The sequence below is a fragment of the Garra rufa genome, unplaced genomic scaffold (genome assembly GCF_049309525.1).
Source record: "Garra rufa unplaced genomic scaffold, GarRuf1.0 hap1_unplaced_005, whole genome shotgun sequence".
Lineage (NCBI taxonomy): Eukaryota > Metazoa > Chordata > Actinopteri > Cypriniformes > Cyprinidae > Garra > Garra rufa.
This window is the reverse complement of record NW_027394280.1, coordinates 258,465-282,171: the sequence shown is the minus strand read 5'-3', so window position 1 is coordinate 282,171 and position 23,707 is coordinate 258,465. Positions and strand designations below refer to the sequence as shown.

The 23,707-nt window shown below is 36.5% G+C and overlaps 1 protein-coding gene and 1 pseudogene across 1 annotated transcript; one reads left to right on the top strand and one right to left on the bottom strand.

Annotated features, from left to right (window-relative positions):
• Positions 1-22,845, bottom strand: part of LOC141312754 (uncharacterized) — a 249,274-nt pseudogene extending 226,429 nt beyond the window's left edge.
• LOC141312758 (uncharacterized) lies at positions 2,778-6,875 on the top strand. The gene is made up of 2 exons (XM_073832626.1): positions 2,778-3,272; positions 5,339-6,875. Exons 1-2 carry the CDS (start codon positions 2,987-2,989, stop codon positions 6,481-6,483), a joined length of 1,431 nt encoding a protein of 476 aa, XP_073688727.1. The 5' UTR covers positions 2,778-2,986; the 3' UTR covers positions 6,484-6,875.
• Positions 22,846-23,707: the final 862 nt, after the last annotated feature.

Below are 23,707 nucleotides of genomic sequence, written 5' to 3'. Positions count from 1 at the left end.
AAAGTAGTCTTCGTGCATCCCTACATATGAGATAAGTATTTGGTTTCGGACGCAGAGTTGTTGAAAGTAAAATTTACTACAAAAATACCAGCAAGAACTTCATTTGTTTTAAATCACAAAATAAGATATTTTAATGAAATCTGAGAGATTTCTGTCTCTCCACTGAAAGTCTACACAGCTACCACACTGATGTTGCAGAAAGTTTATAAAGATATAATAAAGCGAATTCATATTCATCAAGCAGTTTAGACCTAATTTTCAGAAGAGACTCAATCACTTTGTATTGTGAGCAGATTTAATTTACCTATAACATAAACTTTGTTCAGCAAACAAACAGAAGCTTAACCATACTTGCTTGATGTGCAAAACAAACTTAGTTTTTTATGGAAGCTCAAACATGATGTGTAATAGCAAGGAATGAACCCCATTGGTCCTCATACATCAAGCAAGCTTGCTTGAGCTTCTATTTGCCATTACTGATGTGTGCGTTGATTTGTTTCGATGTGGATATGTGATGGACCACCCCTTTAAAATATAGCTGTGATTTTTGTCTGTTACAGAGGCAGTGAACTGGTTTTCCAATGTGTTCAAGAAGGCTTTGGGGATTGGAGTGAATTCTAAGCTGGGGGAACTGAGACACCAGTCAGCAAATTTCCTCTGGGCCGGATCTGGCCATACCAACAGCTAAAGTGTGGCCCAGATAAGTTTAGGTTCCCCGGCCCAAAACTGGTCCACATCTTTTTACCCAGAACCGAACCAAAACAGTGCCATAACCCAACCTAAAATGAGCCAAATCATGAAAACAGATGTGGCTGATATATGGATCTTATGTGGTATTCTTATACGGCTGAGTTCTGTAAAGGGCAATTGCCCCTATGTGGACCACATGTGGCTGATAAATCAAAAGCCATAATTTAACCATATTTATGCCACACCTATTATTTATTTAAAATACCAATTACACAGTAAATCTTAAACACATATTAAACACAAAATTGATTCACAGACATTTTTAATATAATACAATTTTAATAACAGGAGTACAATACAGAACATAAAATGTGGTGTAAATGTCAAATGAGTAAATAAATGTACAAAAATGGACTTTAGTAAGTCTCACCAGCCTTTCTTTCACAATCTGTCAGGAAAAAGGAGAGAAAAAAGATTATTAGCATATCATAATTAGTATTAGATATTATTTGAATATTAAAACAAGCCATGACATGAGTGCGTGGTAAAGGTAATCCTGTTTTATTAGCATTTTTCGACGGTATTCAAACTAATTGAGATTACGTGAGACGAAAGATTTGTTAGTTTTTAAATCACGTTATAACTAGTAGAAAGGAGAAAGGATGATCGCATTCATGCGCTCTCCGCTTGTAACATTACTTACAGCGGTCTGTCACGTAACATCAAAGAGCGTCGTTTAAATTTTCTGATATAATAGACATAATTTTAAAGATGAGACTTATCGAAAATAACAAAACCCAAATCTTATCATGATTTCTGGACAGCAGGTATGTATGACGTTTTATTCACGCATATGAATTCAGCACATGATCGTGGTCAAAACGAAACTGTGTTTGTTCGGTACACATACCTAAGCGCACAATTTTTTTCTGTAGGAATAAGCGTACCATTACATCCCTAGAAAACATTTAAAACACCAAAACTGCACTTACCTGAATAAGAGTGTGTCTAGGCAAAGGCTGTTGTAGACTCAGGAGCAGAGCGGGAAATAACGGACATATATTTTCAAATTTTCAGTAATCCACCAATAGGAATACAGGAAGAATGAATGAATGGGCTGACATTTGGACTACCACAAACCAGCCACACATGACTATAGCAGGTTATGTGTGTTTTTCCAAGTAAAAGCCAAATGTTAACCATAAGTTAACATATTTCAGGATGTGCCATAGCCTAGCCAAATATGGCTCTTGTCTGTGTACTGTCATATGGGCCATATACCTTAATACAAAAGTCACCCAAATGAAAATTCCCTCCAATTCTAAAGCCATGGCAAAACATATATGGTACAAGTTTGGCCCATATGTGCTCAGCCATGCCATACCTAGGCCAAACGTGACAGCTTTCAGCCACATTTGGCCCAAACGTTCTTGCTATCTGGGACTGCTTGAAAGCTGTACATATTTTAGACATCAAATAAAGAGTTTCTTAAAAAAAATGTTAGATGTGAATGTATTTTTTTGGACTGAAATATATGGAGGGCAAAATATTTTTTTTTATGATTTTAAAATATATTTCAAAAATATACAAAAACTGGCCAAAAAATTTATTTGTAGAAAATATATTTCTGTAAATATATTTTTGGCCAATTTTTGTATATTTTGAAATATATTTCAAAGTACATTTTAAAATTTATTTTTTTATCGTATGGGATCATTCAGTAAAGAACAGTGTTAGGAATCAAGTGGAACTTTTCAACGGGGTTATTTATTTTTTATAAATTCAACTATCATTTTCTCTTGTGGACTATTTTATGTGAAATATCTTAATCAGGTCAGTGTGTTTTTCTCCTCTTATATTCACTCTCAAAGACTGTTGATGCTCAATACCATGATGCGAGTCTATAACTTTAAGTCATTTTCATTTATTTGTGCAGATCGGCTTTTTAAAGAAAAACAACAGCGCACCTTATAACAAAGTCATTTCACCCGCATTATTTTCCTCCTTTCGGCGCTTCACACTCCAGTCCAGCGGGTGGCACTAAGACACTAACTTCTGTTTGACAAACAAACCTAAGAGCAAGAAGATTAGATTCACTGTGCTCTCTGTTGTTTTGTCGTGATTCTGTTTTAGTACAATCTGTGAGGAATGTAGTTTCTGTAAACAGAAAAGTACAGTTTTGAATCAGATCAGTAAATACCTTTACTATTCTCATCCTTATATCTGTGACTAGGTTTTGAAGCAAGCAGGAATATCTGGAGAAGTATGAGCTGAACTGAGATCTGCTGCTGTGAAGATGTTTATTAAAGTGGAGAGTGAGGAGAACACGAGTGAACTAGAAACCTGGAGAGTAAAACAGGAGGACCCAGAACCTTTGAGAATAAATCAGGAGGAACCAGAGCCTTTGAAAATAAAACATGAGGAACCAGAGCCTTTGAAAATAAAACATGAGGAACCAGAACTTTTGAAAATAAAACTTGTGGAACCAGAACATTTTAGAATAAAACACGAGGAACCAGAACCTTTGAGAATAAAACAGGAGGAACCAGAAGCTTTGAGAATAAAACTTGTGGAACATGGAGGTTGGTGTTTTATCTTCATTCATCTTTAGTGACTGTTTGTGGTACATCAGGCTTTCATAATACTTCATAATGAGCTTTAATAATACTTACAGCAGTTTTAGATTTAGGTAACTGTAATAGAAACAATCTTTAAAGCGGATCAGTTTGTTGAAAAGTATATATGGGGGCAGTAACACTTTCGATGAAGCCCCATTCATAATACATTACAATGGTATTTTTAAGGCATTATAATGAACACATAATGCATTATATAAAAAAACCCTAAGTTATATCATCTCATGAATAATCATAACAATTTTTATACATTATAATACTTGAGTATTTGTGGTTCTAACCTAAGATTGTGATTATTTATAAGACACAATGGACGGCATATTAAATCTACGTAATTTATAATGTATTATATCATATCACATGTATTTTTTACATTATATTTTACAGTTTTATTTTGATGGTCCCTCGGTCTATTAACTATAAGCAACTTTCCAACTACATGTCAACTAACACTCCTTTATTATTATTATTAGTCTAGAATTAGTAGACTTAGGCTAGGTAGAAAATTCACATACTTGCAAAGTTACATATTAGTTTGTCTTTTGGGGATCCATCAAAATATGGTGTTAGAATATATTTAGCATAATACTAATAATAATTACTGCTAGCTGTCATGCAGTTGCAGAGTTACTTATCAAAAGCTGTCTAAAGGGTACCATCAAAATAATCAAACTGATAATACAAATGTGTCATGTTACACATTCATCTGAAACATGATGATACGAGATGATACAACATACTTTAAAACTACAAGATTTTTATAATGCATCATGAATTCATTATAATTCATCAAGAATACTCTTAAAAAGTATTATAAATGCAGGCTTCACAGAAAGTGAATTATGTTTTTAACTGATCAAACAAGGCTGATACAGAAACAGTAGTGTTAACTAAAGTCGTGATAATGCGGCAGAAATACTCCAGTGCTATTACATCATTAGTTTCAGGGTTTGTACAACATTTTGGGAGAGAAATTCAAGAACTTTTCAATGACTTTTAAGTATTTTATACAACTATTTACAGCTCTTTAAAGCTCTAAAATAATCCAGTTTAACCGAGGTGTTCTCTGATTGGCCAGCTATCTGTGGTTTGTGATTGGCCGAATACCTCAAGTGTGTGTTGGAAATGTAACACCCCTAACCATGTCGTGATGCCATTTCTTGGTGCATTGAGACAGAAATGATAAAACCCATTATAAATTAGGCATTTGATGCATATATTATTGTTTATATTGATTCTTGATTTTGATGATTGATTATGACTCATACTGTCTTTTTATGCATTTTGTACGGCGTGTAAACATAACACCATGTCTGCATTTGCAAACGTAGAACGTGTAACAACAAGCACTACCCTACACTGCTCAAAAGTCGCATTCAATAGTAAGTACTGAATTCTTTAATGTACTTACAGGCCGTCAGTCAGAAGCACAGACTGTCCATGCATCATTGTGATTGGCCCACTTTATAGCCTTAATTTTATATTTAAAACATTAATCTCAGCTCTAAAACTTTTAGTTTAGTTACTTTTTTTATATTATCTGTTTTACATATTTAATACTTGGTCAGTTTGATTTGTTTGGTTAACTTTGGTTAAATCTTTTATGTTAATACTGTGCAGTGCACAAAATTAAGATCTGAGAGATAGTTCATGTCAGTGTTCATGATGTTAAGTTTAGAGATGTTGTGCATCCACTTATTATTAGTGTGACATTTTAGCATGCAAATAAAGGGGAGAACTTCAAGATGTCGGCCAAAAAATCGGTAGCGCATAATCGGCAATCGACTGACGCTGACCTCTAAACATCGGCATCGGTTATAGAAAAATCCAAATCGGTCGATCTCTACTTTAAATGATCATTATTTTTGATATCCCACACACCAGCTCTACCAAATCTGCTTCTGGCACCACCATCTGTAGGACTTATTGGCACTGCTCTCAAATGTTAGTTTGTTCATGTTTTTCAGCTTATAACAAGTTCCTAAATATGAATAATTTTACTTTCATTTCAGAGTCGATTAAAGAAAAAGAGGAGAATGAAGAATCAAGTCAAGTTGAGGAGAAAAATCATTTCGAAACAGAAAAACCTTTGAGTTGCTCTCAAGTCAAACAGAAAGATTTAAAGAAATGTTGCACCTGTACTCAGTGTGGAAAGAGTTTCACAAGAAAAAGAGATCTTGAGCGTCACATGAAAACTCATACTGGAGAGAAACCATTCACTTGTGATCAATGTGGGAAGAGTTTTTCACGCTCATCAAACCTTAAGGAGCACATGAACATTCACAATAGAGAGAAGCAGCACACATGTGATCAATGTGGTAAAGTGTATTTAGGGGCTTCAGGTCTGAGGTATCACTTGAAAGTTCATACAAAGGTGAAGCCACATTCATGCCATTTGTGTGGAAAGAGATTTTGCCGTCTACAAAGTTTGAAAGTATATGAGAATATAAATACTGGTGTGAGAGAATGCATGTGTTCAAAGTGTGAAAAGATTTCTATTTCGGTAACTTATTTAAAACTGCATAAGAGGATCCACACTAGAGAGAAATCTTATGAATGTTCACACTGCAACAAGCGATTTAGTCAGTCAGCATGTCTGAAAACACATGAGAGGATCCACACTGGAGAGAAACCTTTTAAGTGTTCAAACTGCAACAAGAGATTTAGTCAGTCGGTACATTTGAAAAGGCATGAGAGGATCCACACTGGAGAGAAACCTTATAAGTGTTCACACTGCAACAAAAGTTTTAACCAGTCATCATATCTGAAAATACATGAGAGGATTCACACTGGAGAGAAACCTTATAAATGCTCACACTGCAACAAGAAATTTAACCAGTCATCATATCTAAAAATACATGAGATGAACCACACTAGAGAGAAATCTCATAAGTGTTCACACTGCATCAAGAGATTTAGTCAGTCAGTACATTTGAAAACACATAAGATGTTTTACCCTGGAGAGAAACCTTACAAGTGTTCAGTACATTTGGATCCACACTGGACAGTAACCGTATCATTTAACTGCATGTGGGAAGCGTTTTATTCGTCATCTGCTATACACAGTCATGCAGAAACAATCTTGTGTGTATCTCTGGCAGATTTACACATACTAGTCTGGCATGTATATGTATACCCATCCCTACTTGTAAATTAGTAGGAGAGAGATCAGTCTCATTAGTTTCTCTTTTACTTTCAGTAATGATAATTTTGCTTGAGTCATTATTAAATGTTACTTTTTTATTAATACATTATCTTTACATTTCATATTTTATTAACAACATTGCGGTCAACTGATTGTATTTGCATAAGAAAAAATTATTTTAGCTTTAATAGTTGAAAGCCATGATGTTTTAGGTTTTGTTCGAAATATCTAAATAATATCAATGGAATTGAGTTAAAAGCCTTTATTGTCTTTGTATTTTTTTGCATACAGTGAAATTAGGAGCATTACTGCTGACTGGTGTTAGAAAACATGTACCACAGGCAATATATGAGACTAGAGACTGCAGACTGTACTGTATCATTATAAAAGTATATACAACCACCGATGTGTTTTCCCTGTGGGCCACTGTACAATGTGGGTTGACCCATTGCATCTTGTTACTCACCTGTGCTGTTTTGGAAAGCGCAATATTTGAATCCATTGGGGATGATCATGCAGTAGTAATATTGTTTCGTTTGGCTTCAGTCGGTTTTGTCAAGAGCTCTGGTTTTTGATTCTATTTATTAAATGATGAGCTGTTTCCCCACAAAAGCTGTTTATTTAGCATAATGAGTCCATCACCTCTGTTGACATTTAATCAAACTAAACAGCCTCTGGTCTCCTTCCCTGCATACTGCCGAAGCAGCAGCATTAGCCATTTAACTTTTTTGGCTAAAGGTTGAAGACCTTACCCCTTGAGTCAAAAGCAACGTCTTTACTAATAATCCACAGGCAGGGAAATTCACAGACAGGAATGGTAGGAGAACACTGAACACAAATCAAATAATAAAGACAGGTTAACCAGACAAAAAAGATGATGGGAATAACTATATGACAGGAAAACCAAATATGGGTATATGGGAGAAATCAAGACAGAGAGAATTATGGGGGCGTAACATTATTCCCCCCTCCCGGAAGGCGCAACTTGCCGTAGACAAGGAATGAAGAAAAAAGTGGACTGGTAGGAAGAACAAAAGAATGGAGAGGGCTGGGAAACAAAGTCTATGCAGGAGGAGGCTTCGGGGGAGAATGATCAACAGAGGCCTGACCGGATCCAACAGAGGGAGGAGCTAAGGAGGAGACAGAAGGGTCCAAGGTGGATCAGACGGAGAGAGGAGCCAGGTCGCAACCATGATTGTAGCCCCCAGCAGAGCCGACAGATAGAGGAGCCATTGTGGAGGAAGGTCTGACGACTCCAGGGGGTCGCTAGACAGAGGCTGAGCAGGTGGCGATGGAGACAGAGAGGATAAGCATGGCCAAGGGTCTGGCAACCGAGGCAGAGATCCGTATGTCTTGTTCATAAATGAATCAACTGATTTGAATGATCCATTTAAATAAATGCATTAGTTACTCATTAAAACTGTAATTTGCCACCACCTACTGGCATTTTTTATTTGGTAATTAAAAGTAGCATCTATATTTTATATATCATATTCAAAAAATTATATTTAAACTACTATTATTTCAAATGTATAATAGAGAAAGTTAATTTCTGAGGAAAAATAAAAAAGGTGGCAAATGTAAAATATGCTTGTTCTTGTTTGGTACACTGTAAAAAGTTTGCTGTAAATTTTACAGTAACTTACTGGCAGCTGGATGCCAGTAAGTTACTGTAAAAATGTTTACAGTTTTATTACTGTAAGTTAGGGGTGTGCAAAGCAGCCGGTATTTGTATCTGTATTTGTATTTGTTGAGGGGGGAAAAGTATTTGTATTTGTATTTGTATTTGTATTCGAGTAAAATTCAAAATAAGTGTAAAAATCCTTTTTTTTTGTGCGCTTAACTTTTAATTTACGTTATAGTGTAAGTATTTTGTAATTATATCCATTATAATAATTATTGATATGCAATATTGGTTAATGTTTTTGAATATGTAACAAGGAACGTCATTGAAAAAAAAATAACATGACAACCATTACCTCATCCATGGTTAAACCAACTAATAAAATACCATTATGAACATCATGAACCCCACCACCACCAGTCCTTGTTGGAGGATGCTGAACAGACAGCATAAAAATAAAAATAAATTTTCTTCTTATGAAAGAACTTCTTTCTCGTGGCGTCTGCCGTTGCTAAGCAACCATGACCTGATCACTCAATGACGACTCGGAAGTTTCAGCAAAGCATAAATGGATTTCCAGCATTAAAAATCGCTTGCATTAGCTTTGCTATTAAATGTCTTTAAAAATGGTTATTCATGTACAGATATGATCAGCTGTTCCTCCAACTTGGCTGTTTTTTCAACGGTATAAGGGAAAGGGTGAAGCTGATTTGTTGGTTCTTGTCATATGACCTGCGTGCGCATGTGGTATTCTGAAAAGTTGAGATGTATTTTTTCAAAGATTATAGAATATTTATCTCGATGCGGAGCGGACGCGCCTGGAAAAAACGAGCGCGTAGCACCGTGTGAGCGTTGCTTTCATTATGAGCGCGCATACCGCGCTTCTACATTTGAAATAATGACGAACTTTAGCGCGCATTTGAACGGCCCCTAATAGAATAATCTCCCGATCAAACTCTGCTTCCCAAAGTTATAAACCCAGCTAAGGTACAGAAATATATTCATCAAAAATAGTGAGGTAGTGAAGTCTTTTTTCACCCAGCCGAGTCTTCTCTGTTGCTGTGTGGAGCAGCCTGTGTCAGTCACCTCTTTTAACAGTTACACTGACTGCGGTCTCCTGAGGAAACGCAGCTTTTTTGATAGAAAGTTTTTCTTGTTCCCGAATACAAATATTTATTAAGGTATTTGTTCGAAATAAGTATTCGTTAAAAACACGCTATTTGTGCCTTTCCGAATACCGTATTCGGGTTCGGCTCCACCCCTACTGTAAGTGCATATACAGTACTAAAACGTCTTTACTGTAATTTCATTTACAGTATTTTTACTGTAATTTCATTTACAGCATTTTTACTGTATCTTCAATTACAGTATTTTTACTGTATTTTCAATTACAGTATCAGTACTATAGAGTTTATTTTCATTTATTTTAAACATTTTTTACCTGTAAAAACAATCTAATTGTCGTACAGCACTGAAATTCAAGATTTTTACCACCCCAACCCCATAAAAATCAGAATAACTCATAAGCATTAGTTCTGATAATATTCTTTTTAATTGTTGAACATTTTCTTTTTAAAAGTACAAATTACAAATATTGACCTCTAGGATACAGCAGAAAAAAGGGCATCACCACAGTCCCCTGGAGACTTTGTATCATGGCAAACATACACATACTGAAAAGCAAAAATAAGTACGTACACTACCAGTCAAAAGATTTTTTTAAAGAATTCTCTTCTGCTCACCAAGCCTGCATTATTTTGATCCAAATTACAGCAAAAGCAGTACAATTTTGATAAATGATATAAATTAACTGCTATTTGAATATATTTTACAATTTAATTTATTCCTTTGATCAAAGCTGAATTTTCAGCATCATTACTCGTCTTCAGTCTCACATGATCCTTCAGAAATCATTCTATATATATATATATATATATATATATATATATATATATATATATATATATTATTTAATTTTTTTAAATTTTCAGGATTCTTTGATGAATAGAAATATATTATTTAGCAAGGATGATTTAAATTGATCAAATGTGATGATAAAGACATTCATAATGTTACAAACTTATATTTCAGATATTTCAAATAAATGCTGTTTATCTGAACTTTCTATTCATCAAAGAAACCTGAAAAAAATCTAATCCACTGTTTTTAGCATTATAATAATTTCAGCAACATCATAATAGTTTTTGAGCAGAAAATCAGATTATTAGAATGATTTCTGAAGGATTATGTGACTGCAGCAATAGCCCTGTTTCCACTGTCGGGCCAAAAGCGGGCGTGCTAGTGCGTGCCAGAGCCAGTCGCGTTTCCACTGTCACTTCCGGGGCCTGATCGTGCCTCGTCGGTGCTTCCTCAGGGCCAATGGCCCGGGTTTTTCGGCCCGACGAAAACCTTGGGCCAAAGCGGGCCAGCCGGGGCTTGAGGCGTGGTCAAAGTGAAAGGCGGAGTGTGTCTGTGGTATGCGCATTTCGCTGTATTACTAATACAGGGCTCTTCTATGTATTTGGGCCGATGACAATATACAACGCCAGTTTGACGGCGTCTGCAGAAACAAAGACGTGATAAAATACATCGTTGCTGCACTCGCAAAGCTAAATATCCAGCGCACCACAATGCAAGTTCGAGACAAGTTGAAGAAACTGCGTGCGCACGGCGCAGTACAAAGCCATAAAAACGCACAATGGACAAAGCGGTGCCCAGAGAAGACACTTACATTAGGCAGATATTATATGGAAATGCCGTTTTGATGGGGACATTACTTAAATGGTTATCTGATGGGGCACCTTTTGTGTCCTGTGTAAATCAGGTCCTATTCAGTAATCGTTACACTATTAACTGTTGTTACAGACAACTATGTGATGAAAACATTTAAATGCCTATCTGATTGGTATCTACTCGTATATAAATTTGGAAAAATGCAAATAAGATCCTATAAAAATGAGATCTGGGGCCAGTTGCATAAACTTAGTCTCTATGTTAAGACAGTGTCTTAAGAACTCGTTTGACCAACTAGCAGATAACTAAGGGGTAATCAGTGTTATATTTTGGATCCAATTTAGATTAATCTAAGTTTTAAGAAAAAAATTTGATGACTAACTTTTAAGTCTGTCTAAACCTTTTATGCAACTGGCCCCTGATGTATAAGTTTATTTACATCGTCCAAAAAAACCCACAGAAACTAACCAATACACCTTGATAAATTGTTAACATACACTGTACCTGTATCTGTACCTAAATAAAAGCATACAAAATTATACTAGAAGTACAACTGTGTAGTTATTTTTTGCAGTAGTGTGTAGATATGCTACATTTAGTTTAATGTAATACAAAGTTAGACGAAAGACTTGTGTGTCGGTCATAAAAACAAAGCTTCTTTTCAAGTGATTTATTAATGTAATATATTACAAATATTGCCGCCGCATAAACAACTGTTGCAGAGCACTTCTTGCATCAGAACAGACATCACCAACATTAGACGTTTCTGCATTCGCTGTATCCGGCTTCCACGTCGCTTTATTGTTCTTTTTCGCTTTGCAGCTAATATAAGCTTTCGCCTTAAACGCTGCTGAGCCTCCGTCTTCGCATCTTGTTTTCGCTGCCTCATCTTCCACCAAGAAAACACCGAAAGGAGCAAATAGCCGCTTCGGCTCTCTTCCTTCCATAATCACACTACGGTGACTGACTTTCAATCTCCCCGCTGAAAGGGGAGAGGTTTCATGACGTTTGATTCAAAGAGGTGTGTAAAGGGCGGGCTTTAGGTTTGCGCAGCGAGGCTACTGGCTCGATAGTGGAAACGCAGCTTACTTTTGGTCTTGGTGCTTGCGACTCGAGGCCATTGGCCCCGCCCGGCACGCTCTTAGCACTGGCTCGCACTGGCCCGACAGTGGAAAAGCGGCTAATGATGCTAAAAATTTTGCTTTGGTCAACATGACAAACAATGCATTTGTCTGTTTGGAGCAAAATACAAATAGAGGTTGGGAAGTGGTATGAATTTCAGAAGGCTGTTTGATGAGAAGCCTTGTCTGAGCACAACTGTGCCAAGAATAATTACTGACATTGATGATCTTGGCCCTTTACCTGGGCAGTAGTATGTATTTGGTTGGCATTCCTCATCTGTTTCCTCTTCCAAAGTGTTCAGAACGGAATCAAAGATGTTTTGGAAGAGTCTACTGTAAGGAGAACCACCATTGATTGTAATAGATGCTGTTTCATCAACTTCCCAGTTTGGGAAATCTATTATGTCCTGCAAATATACTACACTGCTTGATACACTAGCAGTGCAAAGCTGAAACGTGACTAATGATTTGAAGGATGAAAATCCGCTGCAGTTGAGTTTATTTTAGAAAAAATATAAATCTATTTTTGAAACATTTCTCTAATCGTCGATGTTGACCTAACGTGCCACCTAGTGGATAAATCTCTCAATTAGTTTGTCCCATTTTGCAAAATCGAGCTGTTATCTATGAAGCACCCCAGTTGGTCATTGAATCTAAGCAGAGTTTTAGATTAAATGTAACTTTATTTAAAACAATAATACAAATAAATAAATAAACAATACCATGGATTTTATGGCACAGCTAAAATAATGGAGTCTGTTTGGATTTGGCAGTATCTATTCTAGAATCTATTCTTGCTTCTGTTAGTGAGAAATAATTATTAGCCCTGTATGGTATAATGATTTCCCTTCACACATAGTGGTAAAAACAAAAAAAAGTATGCAGATTTTTACTACTGTTTATTATATCAGTAATAAGAAAAAAAATGTGTTTTACTACATTATTATAATCTAGAATTGTATTTTCTCTTAAATAAAACAATTCTTAACAATTATTAACAATTAAAAAAATAATTATATAGAGGAAACATTCAAGAATTTATTTATTTTTAAAGTTTTTTTTTTTTTTTTCAAAAAGAAGAATAACAACAGAACTTGGCAAATAGTTGCGTGGTCACCATTGCATCTTAACATAGGTCATAATGGATACATACAGAGGTCAAACTACAAGACATAAAGACATAAACACAATCCATTTTTCCCAGTATTGATAATATGTGTCCATTTGTAATCTCAGTGCAAAAGTAATTCTCTCCATATTTTGAACACTGGTTACTATGTCCAACCATACTGACTTTGTTGGAGGATCCGCCTGGAGCCACTTTCGTGTTACAGCCTTCTTGCTAGTTGCTAATAAAATCTTTAATAAATACTTATCTCTCACTGTCAGATGAGCTGGTAAGTTACCCAAATAAATTGTAGAAAAATAATAATCAATTGCATCGTCAAAGATATTATGTATTACTTTTGTTATCTCCTGCCAGTATGACTGAATAGCTGGGCAGCTCCAAAATACATGAAAGTGATCTGCTATTTGTTCCCCACATTTCCTCCAGCACACCACCATACCTGTATCACCAGTCTGAACAGATTTTAACTTGGGGGTTATAAAGTATCTAACCAGATTCCTCCAGCAAAATTCTCTCCACAAACCAGAGCTAGTAGAAGTAGCTTGAACTGAACATATATTCATCCACTCTTTCTCTGAAATAGCAAGACTGGCTTCTCTCTCCCATTTCAATCTAACCTCCCTAGTTGAGTGTTCATTATTGGATTGATTAGTTTAATAAAGTTTTGAAACAAGTTTCCTATTATCTTTATTTTTATAAAACATCAAAAAATAAATCTACTAAATTGGGGTCATGTTTCTCCAAATATTTTATTTCACTGTTGAAATAAGTCCTGGTTTGCAGGTACCTGTAAAGTAAAGAAGTCTAATTTTTCCATACCATACCTATCTGAGATCTCCTGAAAACTATCTAGTTCTCCCTTTAAGGCAATTGAACTAAAAGTAGTGATGCCAAGTCTATACCAAAATTGAAACCTCCCATCAGATTTTGCTGGTTTAAAGTCAGGGTCAAAGGTGACCCATCTCAGTAGACTTGATTGTCTTTCCAGTGAGTGTGATTTACATTTTTAAACCAGATTCTAAAAGGAACTTTAGTCCAGTGATTTAAACTATTAGGATTCTGTTTATACAAAGTTTTTTTCTTTTACCTAGTAATGATTGCAGTGGTATAGCTAACTGTGAAATTTCCAGATCTTTCCACTTTGCTATATAATCTGGGTTACAGCAGCATGCCAATGTTCTTAATTGAGCTGCCTTGTAATAATCCAACAAGCAAGGCAGTGCTCTGCCCCCTTTCTCTATAGACAGTTGCAGTGTTTTAAATTTAATTTTTGGCTTCCTACCCCTCCAAATAAATCTTGAAATCCGCTTATCCCATTCTTTAAATTGTTTAAGAGGGACTTCAATTGGTAGGGATTGGAAGAGATACAAGAGACGGGGAAGCATGTTCATTTTTATTATATCTATTCTATTATGCATTTCTTTTTTTTTTTTTTTTTTTTTTTTTTTTTTTTTTGATTTGAAAGTGAGGCAACATTTTAATGAAACTTTAATTGAGTTGTAGTGTGTATCATGTAGTCTGATACATACAGGCCGTGTTACATGCTATTGCCTCATAGCCTAAACAGCTTTAGACCTCCAGCATTATCAATCTTTTTTTTTTTTTTAGTAATTTTTTTTTTCTTTTTTTTTTATTATTGAAATTATATTGAAATGATACCATATATTCACATATCAGCATAGCTAACAACAGCATGCATACAGACATTGAGCTTTTACATTGTGTACATTTATACAAAGGAAAAAAAAACAATAAAATAGATAAAATAAAAAGGTGAAATAGAAAATAGCATCAGTCAATCACAAGAAAAACCTGACAACATCAACATCAGTTTGTCCATTCGTAGTTATATTTGGTTTTGAAGGTAATTTATGAAAGGACGCCATAAGACAGTGAACTTTGATCTGGAGCCCCTTAAGTTAAGTCTAATTTTTTCCAAACTCAGGAATTGTAACACATCTTTGGCCCACTGTTTAAAAGCAGGAGGAAATGACTGTTTCCAATTAATTAAAATCAAGCGCCTTGCCAAAAGAGAAGTAAAGGCGATGCAATCCAGTTCACTTTTTGACAAAGTGTTATTTCCATATACAATACCAAAGATAGCAGTCAAAGGATTTGCACAAATATCTTTACAAAATATTCTAGAATAAGAAAGAAAAATATGTGACCAAAAACCAGATAGACTAGGACATAACCAAAACATATGGGCTAATGTAGCAGGGGATTGCTTACATCTTGTACAGGTGGGGTCAACAGAAGGATACATCTTTGCCAGCTTGGCTTTAGAAAGATGAAGTCTATGTACCACTTTAAATTGAATAAGGCTGTGTCTAGCACAGATAGAAGATCCATGAATTCTATATATAGCCTCATTCCATATCTCATCTGTCAGGCAGATATTTAGGTCCAGTTGCCAGGAATCTCTTTGTGCGGATGCAGAAGTGGATGGTATAGATAGAAGTTTTGTATATAAGTCAGAGATAGTTCCTCTTTGTTCTGGGTTATCAGGAAAAAGTTGATCAATAGGATTTTGTTCAGGGAGGAAAGGAAAAGAAGAAATATTCTTGCGTATGAAATCCCGCACCTGTAGATATCTGAAAAAGTGAGCTTTAGGTATTTTAAATTGAGACTGTACTTGGGTAAAAGACAAGAAGCAACCATCAGCAAAAAGATCCTTAAATGTTAAAATACCTTTTCCTTGCCATAGCACGAATGTCTGGTCGTTCAGAGGCTGAGAAAAACGATGATTTCTGGCAACTGGAGCACAAATTGAACCTCTTTGCCATCCGAAATGCCTGCGAATTTGGGCCCAGATCTGAATGGAGTTCCATACCATTGGGTGCAACGTATGGGAGTCTAGACCCATCGGTAAGGGTGAAAATAGCAGAGCTGAGAGTGAGGAAGGAAGGCAGGCTGAGGATTCCATTTGGACCCAATCTGGGACATGTATTGTGTAATGTGAGCCTTGCCAATAAGTCAAAGCTCTTAAATTACAAGCCCAATAATAAAATTGAAAATTTGGGAGGGCCATCCCACCTTGTTCTTTAGGGTTTTGCAAAAAATGTAGACGTATTCTGGGAGGTTTTTTATTCCAAAGATAAGAGGAGAATATTTTATTTAAATGAGCAAAAAATGATTTCTTGATATAAATAGGTATTGTTTGGAAGAAATATAAAAATTTAGGGAGCACAATCATTTTAATTAAATTGATCCTGCCAATCAGAGAGTTGGGGAGCTTAGACCATTTTTCAAGTGATATCCTAGTTTGTTCTAAGAGGGGAGTAAAGTTGAGCTTAAACAGCTCAGAAATATTTCTTGAGACAACCACGCCTAAATATGTAAATTTATCAAGGGCTACTGTAAATGGGTAGGGGGAAAAAGAAGTATTTTGTGCAGCATGATTTATGGGAAATAATTCACTCTTAGAGAGGTTGAGTTTGTAACCAGAAATATGACTGAAACACTCTAGTGCAGTCATTACACGAGGGAGAGAATTGTAAGGATCTGTAATAAATAAAAGCAGGTCATCTGCATAGAGTGATAGTTTGTGCTCTCTGTCCCCCCTAAATATGCCTTGGATATCTGAGGTTGACCTCAACAAAATGGCCAGAGGTTCAATTGCCACTGCAAACAATAAGGGGGACAGAGGGCAACCCTGTCTAGTTCCCCTATGCAATGGGAAATACTGTGAACTAGTATTGTTTGTGATAACAGAAGAGAAGGGGGAAGCATATAAAAGTTTTACCCAGGTCAAAAAATTTGGACCCTCTCTAGACAGCAGAAAAGATAGCTCCACTCCACTCTGTCAAAGGCTTTTTCAGCGTCTAGAGATATTACAATTTCTGGTAAATGTTTGTTTGAGTCAGGAGAGTAAATGATATCAAATACCCTGCGTATATTAAAAAATGAAAAGCGTTTTTTAATAAAACCAGTCTGATCTGGGGCTATGATAGTGGGGAGGACATTCTCCAGTCTTCGGGCCAAAACCTTTGCCAATATTTTACAGTCCACATTAAGCAAAGATATAGGCCGAAATGAGCCACAGTTCAGACGGTCTTTCCCTTTTTTAGGTAAAACAGAAATTGTCGCTTGATAAAATGTGTGTGGAAGGCAGCCTATAGAGAATGATTCCTCAAGTACAGCAAGTAGCAGAGGCATTAATTTCCCTTTAAACATTTTAAAAAATTCTACTGTAAAGCCATCTGGCCCAGGAGCTTTTGAATTTTGCATGTTTGAGAGAGCTACATTAAGTTCTTCCAAATCAATAATTTTCTCCAATTCTACGTTATCGTTAGATGGGATTTGGGGCATTTGAATAGAATTAAAAAAAGAATTAAGTTCTGAAGGATTATAGTCAATTTCAGATGAATACAGGGCTGTGTAAAATTTTTCAAAGACTAAGTTGATTTCTAGTTCATCCCTGGTGACTCTGCCATCCTCCCTGCGAATAGATGTTATAGTATTTGTAGCTGAGTATTGTCTTATTTGTTGAGTGAGAATTTTCCCAGATTTGTCAGAATGTTCATATAATTTAGCGCGAGATTGAAGCAAAAGCCTTTCTGTCTGTTCAGATGTTATTAAATCAATCTCTGTCTGTAGTTTTGTTCTTTCCTTAAACATGTCAGGTGAGGGCTTAATTGCACATTTCAAGTCTAAATGTTTCATCTGATTCAAAAGATCATTTAGTCGCTGATTTCTGTTTCTCCTCTCCCACGAAACAAATGAAATTATTTCCCCCCTAATATAGGCTTTTAAAGACTCCCAGAGTATAGCCTTACTAATGTCTGAGGTGTCATTGATGGATAAGAAAAAATCTATCTTATTATTAATAAATTCTACAAAAGATGAATCGGAAAGAATAAAATTATTAAAGCGCCAGGTCTTCCGAATTGGTGATTTGGAAAAAGCTAATTTTAGTACAACTGGACTATGATCCGAAATTACAATAGATTCATATTTACAGTCAGTAACAGAAGTTAACAGTTTATCATCTATTAAGAAATAATCAATTCTTGAATATGAACAATGCACTGGGGAAAAGAAGGAGAACTGCTTAAGGTTTGGATATAAGAAGCGCCAGGGATCAGAAAATTTATAGGTCTCTAAAAAAGTATTAATAAACGTGGCGGATTTAGTTATATTGTAGGGTGTTTTCGAAGACCTATCCAGAGTGGGGTGGAGCACACAGTTAAAGTCTCCTCCTAAGATTAATTTATGAGTAGTCAAATTGGAAAAACTGGTTAAGAGATTTTTCATGAATGATACATCATCCCAGTTAGGGGCATAGATATTGGCTAATATCAGGGGAACATTATATAATGAACCAGTAACTATTACAAATCTTCCCCCCCTATCAGTTTGGACATTGCTCACACAGAACGGAATATTTTTATTAATTAGAATTGCAGCTCCCCTGGATCTTGACTGAAACTCTGAATGGTACATTTGCCCCACCCAAGATTTTTGTAGTTTATAATGATCAGCTGATATTAAGTGAGTTTCTTGAAGAAATGATATATTTGCTTCCAATCTCTTTAAATGGGTAAGGATCTTATTTCGCTTAATAATATGGTTAACCCCTTTCACGTTCCAACTAACAAAGTTCACTGTAAGTAAACCGCTATGTCTCAGGCTTACAGCATTGTTTAATGGGTGAAAAACTGATGCCAACCTCCTTCTGAAATATTTCTAACAACTGTACACAATAGCACAAATAAACATGAACAAATTTGAATGTCAAACGAACACCCTGACCCCAACCCACCCACCAAACCACTCCCCAAATGAGAACCAAAAAAACATCCAACATGTAACTAACCTTCAACGTTCCCAAACGCATAGGACTTCTTCCAAACGCTCAACATCTTAAAATGCCTTTTAACACACAATTTTTGTCTTGTTGAAAAGAGAGCTTCATGAAGCCATTTAGTTTCCCCCCTCACTTTCTTCCTACCTTTACTTTTTTTTTTACCAGAAAATGTCTCTGCAGTCCAGAAAGAGGGGAAGATATCAGGATCGTCCTGAAAACTATTCAGAGACAAGTGCATCCATTTTTGGTTTAATATGTTGCTCAAAGTAAGAGTCGGCCTCTGATGGTGACTTAAAAGAAAGTCTAGTGTTCTCAAAAGTGAACCGTAGATCTGCCGGGTGGTGGACGCCGTAAGAGATCCCAGCCTGCTTAAGCTTGAGTTTCACAGAGTTAAAGGCGGCTCTTCTGCGGCTCAGTTCGGCACTCATATCAGGAAAAATATGAACTCGTGCGCCGCGGAATGTAATCTCACCGCGTTTCCTGGAGGCTTGGAGAATCTTGGCCTTATCAGAGAAGTAGTGCAGACGAACGATCATTGCTCTGGGCCTGTCGCCAGCGCGAGGTTTCGGAGCGAGGGCACGATGAGCGCGATCCAGCACCACTGATTGAAGATCCGGCAAGTCTTTACCTAGCACCTCTGAAAAGAAACCAGACATGAGATCGGTAGGCCGGCCTTTCTCCGCGTCTTCAGGTATGCCAATTATCCGCAGGTTTTGGCGACGACTCCTATTCTCGAGGTCCTGCTGTTGCTCTTGCAGTTTCTGCATTTGGTCCTTTAAAGTTGAAACTGCGGTTTTCATTGTTTCGAGCGAGTCGTGGTGAGAATTGAGCGATGTTTCCATTTTCTCCATAGTATCAGACATAGTAGTTTGCTTAGTCTGAATGGATTGAAATTGTCCCGCAAACTCCAGTTGTAGCGCGTCCATTCTGGTTTTTACTTCAGATCGGAAGGTTTCGACAATCAATCCAATTTCAGAACGAAAGCTCGCCATCTCTGTTTTTATAGTTTCTGCCATCTGACCGCGGGAGGATATCAGTTCAGTTTTAATTAGCTGAAGAAGTGTATTGTCCTCTTGTGCCAGAGATAGATCGGCGTGGCTTTTGCTTGTGGTGTTAGCAGCGGCCTCCATATTAACTTGCTTTAGGCTGGGACTGTCAAGCCGCGTCTGTCTTGTCGTCGATTTTTTCACGTTTTTACTTGTCATTTTTCGACAGATCGACTAATCAAATATGCGGAGTATCTGTAGAAATAAAGTAAACCCTTTCCAAATATATTTGAACGTATTAATGCAAATAAAATGACAACGAGTGAGAGCGCAAGCGAAATGCGACTATCTCCTCATCTTGCCGCCGGAAGTCCCCTCTATTATGCATTTCTAAGGGCAGCTGGGACCACCTATCTATATCTGATTTAATTATCTTATTTACAGGGCCATAATTACTGTCAAATAATTTTGTAGTATCTTTGGTTATTAATATTCCCAAATACTTGTTGCATTCCATTTAAATTAAAATCTATTAAACATAGCTCTCTGATGAGTATAATTAAAACTTAAAATGTGTGTGTTTTTTTTAAACATTTAGTTTATATCCTGAGTAGGTGCCGAATTTTTTTTAAATGGACATCAGTCTAGGAATACTAACCGCTGGTGTTGCAACAAACAGCAAAACATCATCTGCATACAAACAAATCTTTTTGCTCTAAACCTCTAACACTTATTCCTTTGATTCCCTTATCATCTCTAATTGACTGAGCTATGGGTTCAATATTCATTCATTCAGCTTTATTTATAACCACCTTGCAGCAGACCAAAGTGCTGAACAATAAAATTAAAATTAAAAGAAGGCACACATTATTCAAAATAAACATTTTAAAACAATAAGAAGTCCACACATATAGGGCAAACATTTACACGATCCAGCAAATATCAGCTCAGGTGTCAAAGGCCAAGGAAAAAAGATAGGTTTTAAGATATGATTTAAACAAAGACAGTAAAGGGGCCTGCCGAATGTAAAGAGGTAAAACATTCCATAACTAAAATTGGGCAGCCAATTATTAATACTATAAAATAAATAAATGCTTGGCGTGACTTGCCTGGAACGCTACAAAGTCCTGAGTCGTGGTTTGAAGACGCGAGCTCAAAACCTGCTTGGAACGCAGCATTAGTGTGTATCCTGTCACAAAATGTGGCGAAAAGTACTGCACAAGGGGAATAGTGTGATTAAGGTGTGTACATGTCTTCCATAATGCGACTAAAATAGGAATACTCCACCTGTCTTAATTCGATTTGTGTTTATTCCGATTATGACTTTAGTCGGATTAAATTAATCAAAAATATCAGTTTACATGGTTGCTTCTTAATCAGAGTATTGTCTTAATTGTTTTAAAATCGGAATATTGTTGTCCATGTAAACGTACTCAGTGTCCTTCACTTGTGCTTCAACCAAAAAACAGTGCACTTCCTGCGAGCTCTCCCTTCAATTCTTGGCATACAAATGTGAAGATTTACTTTAAAGACAGAGCAAAATACATTGTCTATAGTCCATATTATTCCTTGCACGTTTATGCATTAAACTCTGTCAAACAAGTGTATCATGGGCAAGACATATTTCTTTAAAAAGTGAATTAGAATTTCTATCATAGGAGCCTTATATAGGATTCTAATTGGAATACTTTGGGATTTTATAGACAAGGAAACATTTTGCACATTCTGAAAGGGGTGTAAACTTTTGACCTCAACTGTAACTGCGGTTTCAACAATGTGGTTGCCAAGAAACAAAGAGGTGTAGGTTTGTAGAGTAATATACAACAGGTTTGAGTGTGGCTCAACCAATTACAATCAAGGACCAGAACTGTCCGTTCTAGACATTTTGTTTGATACTCTTTACACACTGAGGGGATCTGTTAGGCTTCTCTCTATTGTGAATTCGCATGTGCCTGTTAAGGCTTTCTTTATGTCTGAAACTCTTTCCACACTGTTTGCATTTGTAAGGCTTCTCTCCAGTGTGAACTCTCATGTGAATATTAAGGGTTCCCTTTTCATTGAAACTCTTTCCACACAGTTTGCATGAGTAAGGCTTCTCTCCAGTGTGAACTCTCATGTGTCTGTTGAGGCTTTCTTTTTGTCTGAAACTCTTTCCACACTGTTTGCATTTGTAAGGCTTCTCTCCAGTGTGGACTCTCATGTGAATATTAAGGGTTCCCTTTTCATTGAAACTCTTTCCACACAGTTTGCATGAGTAAGGCTTCTCTCCAGTGTGGACTCTCATGTGTCTGTTAAGGCTTTCTTTTTGTCTGAAACGTTTTCCACACTGTTTGCATTTGTAAGGCTTCTCTCCAGTGTGAACTCTCATGTGTGTGTTAAGGGTTCCCTTTTCCTTGAAACTCTTTCCACACAGTTTGCACATGTGAGGCTTCTCTCCAGTGTGAAAGCTCATGTGTCTGTTAAGGTATCTTTTCTGAGTGAAACTCTTTCCACACTGTTGGCAGGTAAAAGGGCTCTCCATGGTATGAATTGTCTGGTGGACTTCAAGATTTCCACTTTGAGTGAAACTCTTTCCACACAGTTTGCATGTGTAAGGCTTTACTCTATTGTGAATTTTCATGTGACCATCAAGATATCCTTGTCGACTGAAACTCTTTCCACACTGGTTGCATGAGTAAGGCTTCTCTCCAGTGTGAATTCTCATGTGTGTGTTAAGGTGTCCTTTTTGAGTGAAACTTCTTCCACACTGTTGGCAGGTAAAAAGGCGCTCCAAAGTGTGAATACGCCTGTGGACATAAAGGTATCGTTTTTGCTTGAAACTTTTCCCACACAGATGGCAGGTAAATGGTATCGAAGTCTTTTCAGACTGTAAGGAACAAAAAGATTTTTCTCCAGATATGAAATCATGAAGATTTTTAAAATGATATTTCTCTTCAGTTTCATTCAGATCTTCTCTCTCCTCTTTCAGCGCTGTTAGGTCTAAGGTGGAAAAAAAGGAATAAAAGTTAACCCCAATTTAGTGGCACAAAACAATTAACATCAAAACATGTAGATATGTAAGGCATGTATGCTAGATCCTATACCAGTGTGTACAAACCTGATCATGCTCAGCTCACATGTCACACTTTAATTTTTCAGATCATCAAAACAAATTTAAATATTAATCAAAGATTACATGTAAACACAACATACAGTTTTTGAATTTTTTTTATCATGAAGGGAAATCCAAACCCACATGGCCATGTGTGAAAAAGTGTTTGCCCTCTAAACTAAATAACTGTTTGTGCCACCCTTAGCAGCAAAAACTGCAATCAAGCATTTGCGATAACTTGCAATGAGTCTGTTCCAGCACTGTGCAGGAATTCTGGCCGACTCATCTTGACAGAATTGTTGTAATTAAGCCACATTGGAGGGTTTTTTGAGCATGAACCGCCTTTTTAAGGTCATGCCACAGCATCTCAATAGGATTCAGGTCAGGACTTTGACTAGGCCACTCCAAAGTGTTCATTTTATTTTTCTTCAGCCATTCAGAGATGGATTTGCTGGTGTGTTTTGGATTATTGTCCTGCTGCAGAACCTAAGTTAGTTTCAGCTTGAGGTCACGAACAGATGGCCGGACATTGTCCTTCAGGATTTTTTGGCAGACAGCATAATTCATGGTTCCATTTATCACAGTAAGTCTTCCAGGTCCAGAAGCAGAAAAACAGACCCAGACAATCACACTACCACCACCATATTTTACTGTTGGTATGATGTTCTTTTTCTGAAATGCTGTGTTACTTTTACACCAGATGTAATGGGACACACACCTTCCAAAAACTTCAACTTTTGTCT

Bases quoted from the DNA above. Each gene is read 5' to 3' on its own strand.
- LOC141312758 (XM_073832626.1), top strand. From the start codon at position 2,987: ATGTTTATTAAAGTGGAGAGTGAGGAGAACACGAGTGAACTAGAAACC. The intron at 3,273-5,338 runs GTTGGTGTTTTA...CTTTCATTTCAG, and splicing joins AAAACTTGTGGAACATGGAG to AGTCGATTAAAGAAAAAGAG.